Source organism: Diuraphis noxia, unplaced genomic scaffold (assembly GCF_037042655.1).
Source record: "Diuraphis noxia isolate RWA-SAM2 unplaced genomic scaffold, SU_Dnox_SAM2 contig0002, whole genome shotgun sequence".
Classification (NCBI taxonomy): Eukaryota; Metazoa; Arthropoda; class Insecta; order Hemiptera; family Aphididae; genus Diuraphis; species Diuraphis noxia.
The window spans coordinates 17418519-17437229 of NW_028301712.1; the positions used below are offsets into that span (position 1 = coordinate 17418519).

An 18711-nucleotide genomic window follows, 5' to 3' on the forward strand; every position below is an offset into this window, starting at 1 on the left:
AGTTTAACTTATACCAAATCAGGATTAGTGGTCAAAAGCGTAGCCTTTAGCCACTGCAATCAGTATCTTGATACTCAGTGGCGTATTTCCTGGTGGTGGGGAAGTGTCTAGGGGAATTTGATATTTCCCCCTCTCCAGATACATGTTCCTGCAGAATAATTTTAACCTTAAAGTAATAAGTATAGAAATTATAAATTTATTGTAATGTTATTCTGACAACGGTTTTCAAGTCAAAGCTTAATATACAGTGCTCTAAAGATAATAGGTATAAGGTGTCCGTATTTTTGAATTTTAAACTTTATCAAACAGAAAAACTTATTATTGATGAATTTAAGTGTACCTATAGTAATATCATATTTATAATTTATATATATTTATAATAGGTATTTCATATTTAGTGTGAAATATAATAATATATAATATGTACAAGTAATATTACATACATACATATACATACATACTATATAAGCATATATTTAATTGAACCCCCTCCAAAAACTGTATTTAGGGATGTAACTGTTACAAGATATCATAGCTAATATTAATCCTGTATAAACTGTGGACCCCCGCCCCCCAGAAAAATTTGAAAACATACCCTTGTAGATACTTACCATATTATATCGAAGTAGGTAATCGTAGTATTATTATGCCAGTGTAGAGATTGCTTTTGCATTTGAAATCCGTAGTATTGATAAGAAGAAGTTATCAATTTATCTAACTAGTGGTAACGTTCTCCAGAACCACTTACAAGTGCACTGCATTTAAGTTGTGCCAATGATTTACACTTAATTTAAAATTTTACTATATTATAGCAAGTATTAAAGAAGAAGATACTGATTTTAGGTAACATGTAGAATAAAAAAAAATAATAAACAAACATGTTTATAATTTAAAATTATGGGTATATATTATATGTTATTTTATACAATATTTTTAATCAGTTTACAATTAATAGTTTTACATTTTTTATTAATCTGTGACAAAATTCATATTTACACCATAACATTTTCTAAACAATACGTGTTGTGTATAATAACTAAACCCATAATTAATTAACTACATCTAACGTATTTAATGATTGCTAAACTATATATTATAGTATATACTAACACACAATAGTTAATAATTTAAAATGAGTACCTACTACAATATAATATAAAATGTGATTTTAAATAATTTTTGCTTTCGTTAGCTTCAAAACGTAAAAAACAAAACACAAATTATGATTAATAAATAACTGCTATGATAATTTTAAATAATTCTTAACAAGCCTTTTTTAATCAAATATATTCTTTCTTATTTGAATTTGAGCAACTTATATGTTTTATGTTTTAATATAAACGTAAAAATATGATCAAGTAATACAAAAAAATATATATATATATATATAAAAACAATTGGTTGCACATGCATACAAAATAATACATCATAAAAGTGACTAGCTATGTAAACATAATCGTTTGTAAATGATTCTCGACTATGTTTGGTTTGTGTGAATGGTTTTTCTCACAATTATTCTGATTCCATAGATTACTTTTAAGTCCATAAGCAGATACTCTCCTAAAATAAAATTACAATTATAATTTTTATTTTGTTAATCTATGTAATGGACAATTTTACTTAATTTTTATTAGCCATTAATATAGTTTAATAGATTCAATAGTATTTTTATAATAAAATGAGTACATTTTTTTTATTTACCTATTGAAAAGTAAAGGTTTAATCAATTTTCTCTGTTAATATATATTTTTTAACACTAGTTACAGTTTTACCTAACCCTGATTTTTGATATACATTGATTATTCTCCTGTTGTCGTAATAAGATAACCTATAAGTCCGATTTAGTTTTGTTCGATATATATTTTTTATTTCTTGTGGATTAATGACAGACGAGATCATCATACTTACATCGTTGTTTCTGTAGCATGCTGAAGAACCGTTGGACGGTTTGCTTCAATCTGGCTTGGTCTTCTGCCGTCGAGTCGTCGTGGTATTTCAACGGCACGATTTCGTCACCATGGGACGGCGGTAGCGCCGCGCTACGTTTTTTCGTTTTTACACCTTCGCCATCGCCAAAGTCCGCGATGACCGACGGCGTTGACTGGCCCGTCGATCCTGACACAGCTCGCTTGGCGTTGACCACCTGACCAGCGCGTTTGTTCGACGGCTGAGCCATCCGCTCGTCCACGCCCGAAGTCAAATCGCGTTGGTCGTCGTTAAGACTCTCCTGCGAGAAGGACGTCTGCTGCAGCTGTTGGCCAGAGATCGTGGCCAGCTGTTGGCCCAACTCTTGGCTGTTGGCCGGCTGCTGGAAGTCGAAGTTCTGCAGCCCACCGCTGAAACCTTGACCCGCAGTCTGTTCGACGCTGCCGCCGTTCGATGGGTAACCGAAGTTTGGTACCTGGTAACCGAAGTTCGGCGCCTGGAAAACAGTGTTCTGTGCCTGATAACCTAGGTTTGGCGCCTGGTAACTAAAGTCCGGTGCCTGATAACCGGGGCTCAAGTCTGGCGAGTATTCATTGGATTGCATGGATGCTTGGAAACCGGCTGGAAACTGTTTTTGAAATCCAAAACCTTGCTGTGGCGTTTTAGAACTCGCGGGTTTGAACGAACCGCCAAGTTGCTGAGACGGCCGTTGGCCGGTCGCCTGCAGTGAGTTGGCCGTGCTCTGAGCCGCCACCAGATTGCTGGCCACCGGAACGTTCTGTACGGGCATTTTGATTGGTTTGAAGATCAACAATCCTGCGTGAACCGAATCTTTGTCGACTGCGCAAAAATACGAGTAAAGTACAAACTATTATAATATACATAATAATACAAAACAAGTTGAAAATAAAATAAACATTTATATGTCCGGATCCGGATCCGGACTCGGCTGTGCCAGGTTTTTGACGATCCACGTCTTATAATATGAGTATAATATATTTATTATATATATAAACCCGAATCGGTTTCGTATGTCAAACATGTTTATTTTCCGCGTACGTGACTCCGCTGTATACACACTAATCACGTTCAAAATGGCCAAATTGTAGAAAGTATCACCGACTACCTACTACACGAGGAAATGTGCCTATAGTATACGCGGTCCTCTGTTTGTATTTAACAACACAGTAGCCTATATTATTCACTTCCCATTTAAATTTGATACCCATCTGATAACTGGTCAACGAGTGGACAATATTTAAATTTATCATCACGAGCCTATTATACATTAAAACTTTCGAGTATCTGGTTTCGGTTGTAGAATGAGAATATGGATTATATAACCCACATACGATACGTAGGTTTATTATTTAACATTTCTGTTTTTAGTTAAGATTTAGTTATTTATGTAATTTATGCCAATTAAACTATTATAAACCTTTATGGGCAAGTCTTATCAAGTATGCTTTTTTAATACATAGGTTAATGGTTATAGTTATCAATGTTTTAATATTTATTTTGACATTCCAAGAAAAATCCATTTCTCACTATCAAACTAGCAGTTGACAAAATAAATCAACTGGTAATCATAAAACCGTGTCCTTGATCTATTTTTTCTATAACTTCTAATTCGATTGGAGAAGTACTTATAGATAAATGTGTTACTTTAGTTACTCGATTATTTAAAACTTTTTTGTATTAGTTCTGACCGAATATATTTTTAGATTTTAGTCGTTAATATTAACATGAGTGTTCCTATTTCATCAACACCGTTTACTTGGTAATTAAAACGGACTACGGGTCTTAAAAACCATTGAAAAAGACGTATATTGCATGTATATTTTTTAAACGTATTATTTTATACTTACATGCACTTTGAGCTTGTTTGACAGTCGATTCCTGTGCATTCTGCATAATGGCTCTTTTTGCCGTAAATCCATTACCACCGTATCCGCCGTAACCTACGCCCCCGTCATATCCGGTCTGTGGCACTCCGAATCCCGTTTGGTAACTGGGAGCTGCGACTTGGTACGCGGTGTTGGGATAAGCGTTGCTCTGATACGCGTTGCCCTGGTACACGTTGCTCGGGTACGCTTGTCCTTGGTATCCAAACGCAGTAGCAGTTCCGTAGCCTGTAAATCGATAGTGTGTAGGTACTTATGCGGTGAAATACTGCAAGGAAAGAAAAATCGTTCAGTGGAAAATATTTACTTGTCGGCTGATGGATCGGCGTAACGGGCAGATGGTTGAATAGGCCCGCAGAGGAATGTTGTACGTCTAGCTGTGGTTCATGGTGGACGTCGAACGCGTGCGTCGCAATGGTTTTGCCAAAGTTCGAGATCGCTTCACCTTTGGTCTGCATCAGCTTACCTTTGGCAACGACTGCGTGCCCTTTAGCTTTGATCAATTGTCCCTTGAGAGCAATCACTCCGCCCGTTATTGCTTTAGCGGCTTGAAACACCGACGACATGATCGCTTTTTTAACGCCCCATAAGTTGAACGATTTTGTGTTATAAGACTAAAATGAAATAAAGGATCGTGTTTATTTCGTATATATTACACAAACAACTATCGTGGTTAAGGAATATTATCGGTTGACGTAAGCCAAGTGAATCTGATTTGATCTTTATAGTAAAGTTTACAATTTTATTGATATGACATACCAATGGTTCTTCGAAATGTTCTGGATAGCTGTCAAAATGACCAATAGATTTACCCGACGATGTGCCGGTTATTGAGCTGAGTAATCCTAATTTTTTCTTCAATAGTGATGAAAATATGTTCCCAGACCTCTTGGTTCTTGAGTCGTCTCTATCAGTTTTTGTTTCGTCGATTTCTACGTTTTCGAGAGGATCCAGTGACGTGGCTCTCGTTACACAACCATTAAGGGCTAAAATGACAATTGTTAACACGAAAATCTGTAACAAAAAATAAAAATAAATAAATAACGTAATAATAATAATGTAGTTGATTTATTGCAATGACGAAGAGTGTGTGTCAAATCGCAGAACTAATTTCATAAAATTTTAAGAACAACAAACGACTCAGAGTTACGAAACATTTTTAATGTCTTAAAGCGTGATTAGTAAGTTATGTGATGATAAGTTTAAATGTTATTATATTATATCTATTATTATTCTGTTTGGTAGGAGAAAGTTTGGATTCGGTTAATATTGTTATTACAGAACCCGTTTATCCTGATATAGCTAGTTCCGGTCATCTTGAAATGAAAGTAATATGTTACCTCATTTAGACACTGCTTACATAGGTATATATGATACCACGGGATATTTATTATAACATTCATCGCACGCGTACTGAATTAACATATTAAATGTAATTCAGTTTAATAAATTATTATAACTACCTATAGTTGTACATAATATATTGTTGCCTTTATGAAGTATGACTGTTACATACAAAATAGTAAATAATAAAATAAGTAGGTACATAATAATACACTGTCGATTTTCATTAGGCAGACCATGGTATATTGGTATTACGTGGTAATTAATGATTATGCTACGACTTATTATTGTATTCAAAGATACAATTCAAATTGATTACCTACATTGATACGGTTATTGATTTTGCAACATCGTGCCTAATATTATAATTAAAACCTAATCAGATTTTGCTTTTTTTACTCATCAGACCAATAATATAAGTTGTTAATTTCGATCAGCTATTACCCTAAGATCCTTGATCATATTATATGTTTTGAATTATTAAAGATATAAAGCAATTAATTAAAAAATTATTTAAATAACGTTTATGTTACAGCATTGTAAACAATAATAGCATACATTTTATTATAAAAAATACAGTATCAAAAGTATAACAGTATAAGTTTTAATTTACACAGTTTTGTCATGGTAAAATATAAATAATTAATCTGGTATTTTTTTGAGGATAATCATAATTATTTGAAATAAAATAAAATATGTTTATACTACATAAACTAGTACACTTTTCTTCATTATTTCCAAAATTACAAATAATATTAATAAATGATGAATAAGATTTTTTTATTAAATAGTAAATGTGGAAGTGAAAGGTATAAATTAAATTTTAACTTCACATAATTCAAATAGTTCTTATCATAAAGTTTACTATTCTGTAGCCTTGAAGTAAAAATATACGAGACTGATAAAAGTATATTTAGATATAGTTGAATATTAATATTTGATTATTGTCACATACATAGTTTTTTAGATTTCCCCAGAAGTAAGATTTTTAGTTGTAACACATAAGTTTGTGTATATTTTTATTCCGTGATCGGAACCGGTTTCATGTAAAGCTGCTTTGATATTTTAGTTGCGTAACGCACATACTATATAGTTGACCCTTACCGACCCAGACCTTGCTTTCTTCGTTTCGCAGTAAATATTTATTATTTTATCATCTATAGTGAAATTGTACGGGAATTCAACGAAAGTAAATACATATTATGACAACATTTTGCTTTTTAGTTTAATTAATTTATGCTATAATATAATATTGCTATACATAGTAAGTCTGAATCAGTCATCGTTCATGAAAATCAACAAACAGTTAAGTCAATGCTACGGTGATATACTTTGGATGTTAAGTCGATAATTGATAAAGAAATTAATTATATCGTATTAATAACTGTAAATACAATTAATTTCAATATTATAGTTTAGAATGCATTTAACGAATTTATACCATCGACTTTTCAGTTTGAACGTTTGTTATGGTACGTGTGTAAAAGCTTTAAATTTACATGTACAGTAAGATATACTGGTCACGCAGCGAGGCGCAATTACGAGACACCCTAAACCTGAAGTGATATAAACTTTTGACTGATAAGAATTGAATTACGATGCTCTCCATTGTAATTAAATTTGTAGCAATAAAATAAACTGAAGCGTTTGATGATTGACATTAATTGATACTTACACAAACCTAACCTGACCTATGAAAACACAAAATGCAGTTTTAGGTTAGAAAAATAGGTAGTAATAATCTTGAAATAATAATATAAAAATATGATGAGCACTAGTTGTTTATTCTTATCAACAGTCTGTTTAACGAAGACACTTCAGGAACCACATTTAATGCTCTTATCATAGCTCGTTGTGCAATCGGTCAGTATATCTTTAATCATGATGTACAGTTATATAATGGCCGATTATGTTATGTGTTTATTTGTAGAGAAAGATGTTCACGAATATAACCAAAAATAATCAGGGGTTTCGAGTAATCGAGACATGTCAGTAAAAATTAATAATACCTAACACAATATTCAATACTATATCTTCCTGTTGACGTCACAAATTAAAGTGGCAAACGCTTTCATTTTGAATTCCGGAATGGGTGAAACATAGGATTGCACATAACTATATAAGTAGGAACCCATATGATTATAATGAGTTACAGAGTAAAATAAAACATATTATTTTTTCTAAATAGAAATATATATTTTATTAGTTTAAAATGTTGTTATTTAAACCAATATTATCGTGTGATGTAAACATATAACATGTTATATATTACTATAAAATTTATAGTATAAATTATGATGGCTATACAACTTTAGCCACAGTATATATTTTGTTAACAAATTTCTTAATACTTATTAGGTACCTACCTATTACTCAACATCCACCACCCACCAAATTAATTGTAGTTCAATAAAACAATATTGAACACAATACGACCACCAACTATCTTTTATTTTTTGTTGGTTTTGGACTCACCTCGATCGCGGAATTATTCATAGTTCATAATTTTACTTGTATTTTTAAATTTATTTAATGTGTTAAAATATTCATACTTTTTTAGCACATTGTTTAATTAAATACTTCTTCATCAAACAGGAAAGTACAACAACGTATTAATTAGTAAGTAATGATATATTGGTATTTTAAAATGATCCATACACCGTAACCTTTGTAATTTTACGTCATATAAAAAAAATCAACAACTTCCATAATAATAATAATAAGATAGTGGCTTGGTGAGGCGCGGTCGTACGCTCAATCTGCGGAAACGCACAGAGCGTACGTTACGGCCGCAGTTGCTAGCTCCCGGATGGGTGACCACCCGGGATTTTTAGCAACATATCCTTGCCACACATACACAAACACGTGTTACAACCCTACCCACTTAAAAACCTACAAACAAACATACAAAAATAGCCCGTACCCCACACCGAATGGCCTATGTTGCCGCGGGTTCTCCTTAAAAAAAAAAATAATAAGATAGTGTAAAAAATAAGGATGGACGCTATGCACCGAATAATATGACTTTACAAAACTATATAATACATTATGAAATACATGGTTAAAAAATTATATTTAAATAATTATATTTTTACAGTAATTAATTTTGTTGTTGTAATTATTATCACTTTACACTATCTCTGTACCTATAAGTAATAAATAATTATACATAATATAGAATATCTTAGTTCTGATGATTTTTACACCATATATATGTTTAAATACTAATAAAGGTATAATGTATTATAAATTATAATTATAATATTCTTATTTTAATTTGGTTTTGTAACATTATTATTACATTAGATGAATTTATACAATATTTAAATTATTTTTAAACAAGTAATTAATTAATTTACGTTAGAACATGACCTGATTTTTTCATAAAGATTTTCTGGAATGTAGAATTCGTTTCTTATGTGAAATTCGGACATAGAATGACAAAGTGTTTAATTGTAATTTGTACATTGTATGTTAGTCATAATGGAGTGAACGTCTTTTCTATCAGATGTCCATGAGAGGCCTTCGTGTGACCATTTCCTAGCCTATTTAGTGTAACTTATTCTTTACGATTTAAACGTATGTGGTATTTTTAATGTATAAATCAATATACATATTGTTTATAACCTATTAACATAATGAAACTTATTTTTTTATTTACCTTAACTTTTGGAAAAAAAGGTCATTGGGATTTACAAAATATAGTATAATATGTACAGTAGTATAGTAAAAGATTATAAATCTTGTACAATAATAAGTTTTAAAATGTATTTATTAATTTTATGGGATGATGAAGTCGATTATTGATTTAGTTAAGTTCGAGGGATTCTTATATCATGAAACGAATATTATAAAAATGTTGTAATTACTTAAAAGAGAATAATATACATTAACATAAATAAAAGTAATACACTTCACTAGTCTGCTTCTATTTATTTATTTAATATATAGATACACCGGGCGTGTGTCTTACACGAATTAATTACTATGAACGATTTTTATTTTTTACATGTTTGTTTACTCTTCGCTGGTCAATTACAGTATGTTTTTATTGGTTCAATAATAGATATTACATATAGATATTATTTTCTAAGAAATAATAGAAAATAGAAATTTGTAATGTTTTTTGGGTTTCTAGGTTTTCTGCTAGGTTTTCTGTAGTAAATAGTAAAAGTACACAATACATTTAATATTATTTTAATGTTTTGGGATTAATATATAATTTCAATAATTGTATAAATGAAGACTCTCATGTTATTTCATCCTAAAGACTCTATTATATGGGTAATATTGTTGTGTGAATATTTCAAATAAATTCAAGCCATTCCGAATAAGAAACACAGTACTATAAAATATACTAATTATTTTTGTTTCAAGAATATGTCATCTAGATTTAAAAATTGGAATATTTTATTCAGTTAAATTTAGATATAGGTGATTGAGTTTTATAAGTCAAATATTCTGATTTTACGTAATTCTTTCTATTTTTCTCAGCACAACGTAATTTATTTATTTATTACGTACAGCTGATGTTCAGTGATTATTATTAGTTTAATGTTTAAAAAAAAAATGTTTAAAATTACGTGTATTAAAAAAAAAAAAAAACCGATACAAATCTTCTGCGTCATCATTATTAATTTACTCGACCGTAAAGCTCCTTAAATTATAATCAGATGTTTATGTTGGGACATAGCCAATTACTTTATTGTAACATATTTCTGTTTGTAGGTACCTAATAAACATTAAAAGTGTATTGTTATACAGTCTTCGCTATTTAATTGCGTGATAAAAGTTGGTGAAATATTTATTTGGTTTTAATATTGTGAAACGTCGTATACATTTGTTGCACCTTTTGTATATTTGGTAAAAACTCTTGAACTAACGGTAGCGTGATTTGGAAATAATGCACATGGCACACACGTGGTCTGACAGGTAACTATAAATTAGAGCCGGAGGATCAGATATTTAGATAATTCGATGTGTCCTTGAAGCAACCTCTAGACTCTAGAGTCTAGAGTTTCGAAGAAAGTCTATTTTTTCAGCACAACCCCAGGCTATTTTACTGGTTTTGGCCAATCACTCGAATAAGTTTGCTGTACATAATTACATTACCAAATTTTAAATTTTAAATTAATTTAGTAGTGATTATAAACTAGTGAAAAAAAACTTTGTATGATAGTTGTGCACAATGAGCAAGCAAGTGAGAAACTGTATCTCCGACAGATGAGATCGCATGTGTGAACTGCACATACATATATTCCATACTCTTAATCTAATGTAAAAATTATATTTTCATAATTATGTAAAATATTATATTACTTTTTTAATTAAAATAATGATGTTCGTATTATTGTTTGAAATATATATTATTTTATTTTTTACAGTAGTTCTTTCTTCCTATGAAGAGGACAAAAAAAGTATAAATAGAATTATAAATAAAATCTTTTAAATGGTTTACTGGTTTATTAATCTTCCGTAGATTAGATTAAATGAACATCGTAATCGCATGGTTTAATAAGTTTGTTTTATAATATTCAACAAACCCGAACGAAACAAATGTGTCACTTTCTCAACATATTTAAAATAAAACATCAAACATAATAATTTATTATTATTTATTGATAAAAATTGTAATTTTTAATAAAAAAATATCCATGTATATTAATAGGCCACAGTTAAAAATAAAGTCCAACTTTAATGAGGAATCAACAACTATTGTTTTTAGATTTTAAATAATATGTTGTACCTACCTATGTACCTGTTACAAATATATGAAACAAATTACCAAATTTTAAGCTCATTGGTTCGAAAAGATACCTATTTATACAAAGTGTAACAGGTCTATTTGAATAACGGTGGTGGTATGCATCACGTGGTCATGTTAAATAATGATAAAATATAATCTGTGTTTATTATTGAATACCTTTTAAAGATAACAAATAGTAATTATCAAGTAATAAATTTGAATTTTAACAAACTTTGAAATTTTTTTAAAAATCAATGACGTAACCAAATTAAGAGTTTTAAACGCCAAAACTGTTTTTAAATATTTATTCATAAAACAGCTATCTTGGATTGTAAGAAAAAAATTTAATACAAAATTGAAATTACTTAATTTTAGTTGTATAAAAATAAAATAAAATATAACATACAAAAATTATAGCGCTGAGCTCTGTAAATCATTACAAAAAAAAAAAAAACTTAAAAATGTTGAATAGAAAAAAAGTTATAGCATTAGTCAAATAGATCTGTTACACTCTATATATTAAAATTAGGTAGATACTTACTACAAAATAATTGTGAATAAAATCATTAATCACTGAATTATAAATATGGAACATGCGCATCTTATATAATTTATGCATGGGCGTAGTATGCATGGGTCTATGGGGCTATAGTTCCTACAGACATTTTTGTAGCCCCATCACAGTGTTTAATAAAATTTTAAAATTGTATCAGAAATTACAGTTTTAAATGTTTAGAGCGCAAGTGGTGTAGAAACCTACTGACAAACTAATTCAATTTTAATATTCATGTTTTTTTTTACTGTAGTGCCTCCACTGGGAGGCTTTTACGCTCTGTTATCTCTATCTATTTGTTTTATTTTCATTAATATCTATTACCAATCATAAATATGTTTATTTATAGATAATTTTAGTAACAATTTTAAGTCTTTTATTGTAAAATGAAATGTCAGTTTAAAAAGGAGTCAAATATAAATTGCTATTTCTTGAAAATGTTCTATTCTTTTTAATTCAAATGAAACATGAGAAGTTTTTAGAGTACATTTTTTTAGTCCTGTATACTATATAGCCCCCATAAATAATTATACTATGAATTTGTGCATTGAAATTTGTCCTTTTATCGGAGTTTACCATTTTGATTCCATTAGAAATATTCTTCTTAGAAATTAGAACCATATCAACAAAAATAAAATGGATTATTAGAAATAATTAATCTATATATTATTTTGCCTAATACAGAATAAGAAAAACAGAATCAGTATAGTGTATAGTACAAGTATGTCCGTCCTTGGTATGTTCCATATTTATAATGCAATGCCTTATAATATTATAATATTGTTTGCATCCCTTTATATTATTTTTGACTATAATATAAAATATTTGGAATGAAACGTGATGACAAATGAGGAAGATAATAAAATGTGTTCATGATGTTGGTTATGCCGTAAAATATTATATATCTATCTAATAAAAGTGATATGTACACCTTTTTTCTTCTTTTTCCCTTTTTTTAAATCAGCCAATGAGGAGGAACAACTTTCTCATTACTTCCTCACAGTAATACATACATACATATATATATAATAAAATGTATATCTACTGACCACTATACTAATGATAGGATATATTTTTAAAACTAGAAATAAATTTAATATACATGTATATATAGAAGAAATAGCTTATTATTTCGAATATATATATATATATACATTATACAATATACATGTATACATGAATGATGAATAGGTATAAAATAATTTTCCAGTTTATACAAGTTCACCATCAATTTTTCTAAAGATACCGATGATTACCTATTAATAAATAATAAATTGTACTACATCACTTTTCAGAGCTTTATTATATGTAGACATACAAGTAAATGTAACCTAAAAATTCATCACTGGCATATTTGTTATAATTCATCATTCTTATTTATTATGTCCTAATATCCCATTCAGTAAAAAAAATAAATAGATTTAATATGAACCAAATACTCTTTATTTCAAAAATTTGCCTTTATTTCAACTGCTTTAAGTTGGTAGGTTAAATAGAAGATTCATTTTAATGCGTAGGTATGTTTTATATATATTTTTTTTTAAATGTTAATTTTTTTTATTATTATTGTTCTTATAAACATCGGTGACAAATGCCATTTTACAGTTACAATTATTTATAAATACGTTTATTTTTTTAAATTTAAATTTTACTATACAGATTTATTTTGCTTAGGAATTTAAGAATTTGTGTAGTGGTAGTGAGTTCATTTCCACAAGAAGTGCATTGTAGTTTTTTCCTTTGTCCAATTAAAATGTTAAATGTAATAGAATATACAACATATATACTAGGTACTCAATTTGCAAGAGTCCTACTCGGAAAATTTCTACAATTTCATAGTGTTAGGTTAGGTTAGGTACTATCTCCATCTCATAAGAAAATAAACATTTTTTTGCACTTTTCTTCTGACATTTACAAAATCGATGAATAAAAAGGTTCATTACCTATACGTAAAAAAATTATATATTACATATTTCAGTATGGGAGGTGATGAGACACACATAGTCACAAAGTGAGTTATTTTTAAAAAGCATAATATCCGTAAAATTATATAAATCATGATAATGAACATCATTTTGCTCGATTTCATACAAAAACATATGTATATAATAATACATATGTATGAAATATATCAACTATCGCAGCGTTAAAGTCTACAGATATATGAACTCTGTCGATGTGATAATAAGTAGTTACACTACTTACACTGTTACACAGTCAGATTAACAATAAAAATAAGTCGTTCAGAACAATACAATACATTTTATCGTACCCAAAACATACTTCTGTCCGCAGTCTCGTGAAATCATTCGATTACGACCTTCGTAGGTAAACCGTTCGATGATTTCTGCATCACTGTCGACTTATTTATAAATGGACAACGCATCTGCGCGTTCCCCATGCCATACTATTAGTTGTCAAGTGTCAGCATTGTTAGAAAGAGATGGTCAATGTTATATAGTAAAACCAAACTGCCTAAATTGTATGATGCTATCTTCTTTTAAAAATGTTGGTTTGAAGCCTTTTCTCTCTGTTATCAGTCAATTTCTTAAAATGTCTGTGCAAAGGACAAGTTCTATTATATTATAATACTAACAAATAATAATTTATTTTGTATTTCATAATATTCCGTCAGAATATCGCGAACAGACGATACACAAGATGAATGACGATGACTGTTGTCTGTTGATGATCGCGGGTTAGACGAAAAAATCGATAGATGCGTATTATTATCGCGTGGTGTGTAGAACTGATATCGCTGGTGAGACGTTCATGCTTTCTAAACGCGCGAGTTGCGCGTAAGGCGCTATCGTAAATACAAAAAGTATAATATTATTGAATCAATAATTGTTCTATTATAAAATATTATTCGCTACCCAACAATCTACCGGCTGAGTTTCAGTGACAGCACGCGCACGGAGAAATATGACACTATCGGATAAAATATATTATATTATATTAAGGTTAGATAAGGTTAATGATTTATTATTTTCGACGTCTTGACGACCACTGTAGGCCATTTTTTGCTGACCCAAACACAGACCTAGACAAATTATTATATGGTTATGAGTTATGACTATAGTCAAGTTATGTCTAATAAATATCGAATTTAGCCCCACGCATTTTATCTAATACTATAGAATACGTAGCTATAATTCTTAGGCCGCTAAATCTGTTTAAGTTTAACCGAAATCGTTTCGTTACCAATATAGTATGTCGGTATATATCTGTCAGGTCATTAATTTATAATTACACCTTTAATTCGTTTTCATTAGCTATTAAATATACACGTAGGTCCTAGTAGTTCTAGTAGGTATGGAATCATAAATTAGAATACCCATACTGTATAAGCTAATTGACAATTAAATTATTATTTCCAGTTATAACGCTTGGTATATCATAGTACCTATTTCTAGACATTTATTATAGAGCGTCGTAATATTATTATTCATTTTTAATTTACTAGATTTTACATATCTGTGAACCACTTATTATATGCAAACTGTCACATTAATACATTATAAACAAAAAATAATTTTTTTTTCTCAGTAATATAAAATATTCAATACGATATTGAACTATATAATTTTGTCATAGCTAGAAATCGTACTTTCAAATTCACATGGACTAGGTAATTATTAGTAATACAGCGCTTTAGTTAAATGAAATACACCGGTTTAAAATCAACTATAGTACACCTCATAGGTACCTATATAGTGAATTGAAATAAAAAAAAAACCCCCCCGATAAATAATGATCAAATTCAGTGATAATTATTTCTAATTCATTTCAGAGGAACGCAGTACATGGTTTTTTTTTTAAATCACAATTTATTTTATTACTTCGAAAATATTTCATTTGCATATGAGTAGGTTATATATCAAACCGTAAATTGTATTAGTTGTAACAAATAATATTCACGTGAAATATGTAAATGGTTACATTTGTAATAATTGGGACATTTTTCACAACGTTTAAGGTGTGATTTCTTGGTGTCTCATGCGTCAAACGGTCTCAAATACGCAAGTAGTTTCCTATCTTTATCCACGTCATTTGTGCTGTTGCCGATGCAGAAAAGACAATCACTCATTCGACAGTTGTAACTATTATTTTTATTACTGCTATCGTTATTATTACGATTGTATTCAGTTCTTTAATGTTATTTATTTTTTATATAGCGCGTGAGATGGTTATTGCTATTACAACTGACTTTCACCTTCGGACGTCTACGCTGCCGCAGGTTGATGTTTTGGCGGCAAAAATATGAGTATATATGAACGCATAAAATATTGACATTTTACATATATATTCCTATTTCGTTGGATAATTTGAATTTACAATATTTTTGAAGTTCATATTGATCAATTTTAAATAGGTGACTATGCTCATTAATACCAATATTAATTGATTAGTTTTTAAGACTATACCCACTGATTTTTAGCTATAAACATATCGCATTACTAATGAGGTTAATGAAAAGTTTCAATGTTTAAACGCGTATCGTATTCGGACAATAATAGTCTAAGCAATACTTTTTAAAAATTATTCTGTGTGGAATGACATACATTATAATATTAGGTATAAATAATATGTGCACATCCTAAAGCCAAACGTTTAATACTTGTGTCAAGAATAAAAATGACAATAAGTTTCTTAATGAAATCGTGTAATTAATAATAGCCGCGATTCGCGAAAGTAAAATAATGTACAATGGTTCATGATTTCATGAAGATGATATCGCATCAATTATTCAGTAATACAGCTGTAATGGTGAAAGCATTATGCAAGACTGATGTGACACTAATTAATAGGTAAATATAATTTTTCTTAATTAAATATTAGCTATTATAATATTTGAAAATACTTTTATTGGAAGGAAACAACACTGAATATTTGTTTTGTTTTTTTTTAAATTATAATAATCCTCAACAATGCATGGTCACTGAGAAAATTCAACTATATAGAGTACAAATACATCATTTTAATGATAAAAAAAGTTTCATTGTGAAAATAATAATTACGTGTTTTGGTATTAATATTCCATACCAGAGGCTTTAAAATGTATGTATATGCAGTATACACTTTTGAACACGTATAACACGTAACGAAACTTTTTACCATTAAATACATATAAATAAATAATGATTTATTATTTGTTATAAAAAAAACTATACACACTTAATTAAAATATCAAATAAGATTTCTAAACGAATAAATTGAACACCATTTTAACCTAATATAATATTGCATAAATATAGGGTGATACTACTCTAGTTCCAATCTAATAATTTAACCAAATTTATCAATAAACAACAATCAACCCTGATTACATGGTATACTTAACTGAACCATATTTTGTTAAATTAAAATGCAATTAAGATGAACTGTTTATAATGTTGACTGAAAATATATCATTAAAGGTTACATGATTTATATAGTTAATTTAAACTTAAATTGCTGATATTCTTAGAAAGTAAGATTACCTTAATTAAATATCACCCTATATACGGCTTTACAGAATTACATATTATGTATAATAATGTACCAAACGAAACAAAATTGACATTTTTGTAGATTAAATAAGTAAATTAAAGTACAATCGTAAATTATTAAAATTTCAAGTTTAGAAGTTAATGAATTATCAACCTTACTGGGAATTTATGTATGTATTTGTTCTAGAGACCAAAATTACCAGTACTAACAATAAATGAAGTGTCGGCAGAAATAACGAGCTACGTAATTTTTTTTTCATAAAATAATAAAATAATGGTCGAGTTGTAAAAATATAAACAATTATGTTTTATTAACGTAAACGTTGAATATGTTAAGAATGTTCTATACGTGAATTTCAAATAATATTTAAAAGTAATTTTAATACATTAATTGTTTTAATTAGTGACTGAAATTTACGGATTGTTATATATAGCACGTCATTTCAGCCGACCCTTCAAGACTTCAACTATAAAAGTATAATATATATATATAGGTATTTGTTTTTAGTCTAAAATATGAAAATGGTTAATTTGTATCCATGTAATTTAGTATTATTTCAAACAATATTATATATGGTATAACGGCTTAAAATAATATTATATCAATTCCACGCACAGTAATATAGTAATGTAAAATAAAAAAATCGTATAAACGTACCTTCATTTTAACAATTGAACATCAATAGCACAGTACTTATGTTTATAACAATAACAACGATAACGGCCAAATCGGAGTTCTCGTATAAGAAAAATATTTCCACCGTTAGAAAATAATTTATAGCATAAATTAATAAGCACTCTCACTATATCACCAGCGCGGGAAGCACTTGCACTCTCACGAGCTCCGTACGTCATACAGCGCTCGGTATCATCACATGAGGCTTTTACCCGGACGGTTACCGCGCAGTGACCCCACCACGGAACACGGTAATAATATTGTCTTACACAACGACCACGAGATCCTTTCTCCACAGTTCCACACATTACTGTTATTATTAATATTATTATTATTATACCTGGATAGTGGGCACCCAGAGCAAACCGTGCACGACGTAGGCATATAAAATACGATATTATGCGGATCCAGGAACTTCGATGGAGGGGACGATTACATGATTACTATAGACCCGTTTTAAAAATGAAAATAAATATAATTTACGTACCTAAATAATATTGAAAGAAATATAATAATGATGTAACTATAACGACTTAATGCCAAAGGGGAAAACATCAGCTTCTTTGCCAGTCAACCTTGAGTCCGGCATTTTGGCTTTTTCGCAAAAAAAATCCGTTTTGTTCATGAATCTAACGTAAGCCACGTTTTTAGCCTGTCGGTAGATCACTGAAAAAAAAACGTTACGTTTAAACCAGTTATATTATTTCCGTTTAAAGTTTATACAAAAACCTGTAGCCAAATATAATATGTGCTACGTGAAATTAATTAAAATGTTAGACGTAGGTATTCGCAATTTCAATGGTATAATATGTACATTGTATATTGAAATAAACTAACGTTTTAAAAATAGTATCCTCAATCCATATATTAATCTTTATTTTGTTATCTGATGGAATTGTATAGTTCTCAATTTGCATTATTTTGCCTATAACATATAACAATATTAAGTAACATTAGTTCAGCTTAACAATTTTTTTAATAGGTAGTGTTAAGATTAAATTAATTTTATAATAAAAATATGTTCGTAGAAAACAAATTTTAATATTTTCTTATTGTCCTTATTCGTTTTC

The 18711-nt window shown here is 29.2% G+C and overlaps 1 protein-coding gene across 1 annotated transcript; it reads right to left on the reverse strand.

The window, feature by feature from the left end:
- Positions 1-991: 991 nt before the first annotated feature.
- Positions 992-17833, reverse strand: LOC107168663 (uncharacterized). The gene is made up of 6 exons (XM_015518148.2): positions 17624-17833; positions 4590-4844; positions 4138-4444; positions 3795-4058; positions 1909-2766; positions 992-1560 (listed from the first exon to the last, which is right to left on the reverse strand). Coding segments are annotated over exons 1-6 (1692 nt in total). The 5' UTR covers positions 17630-17833; the 3' UTR covers positions 992-1558.
- Positions 17834-18711: the final 878 nt, after the last annotated feature.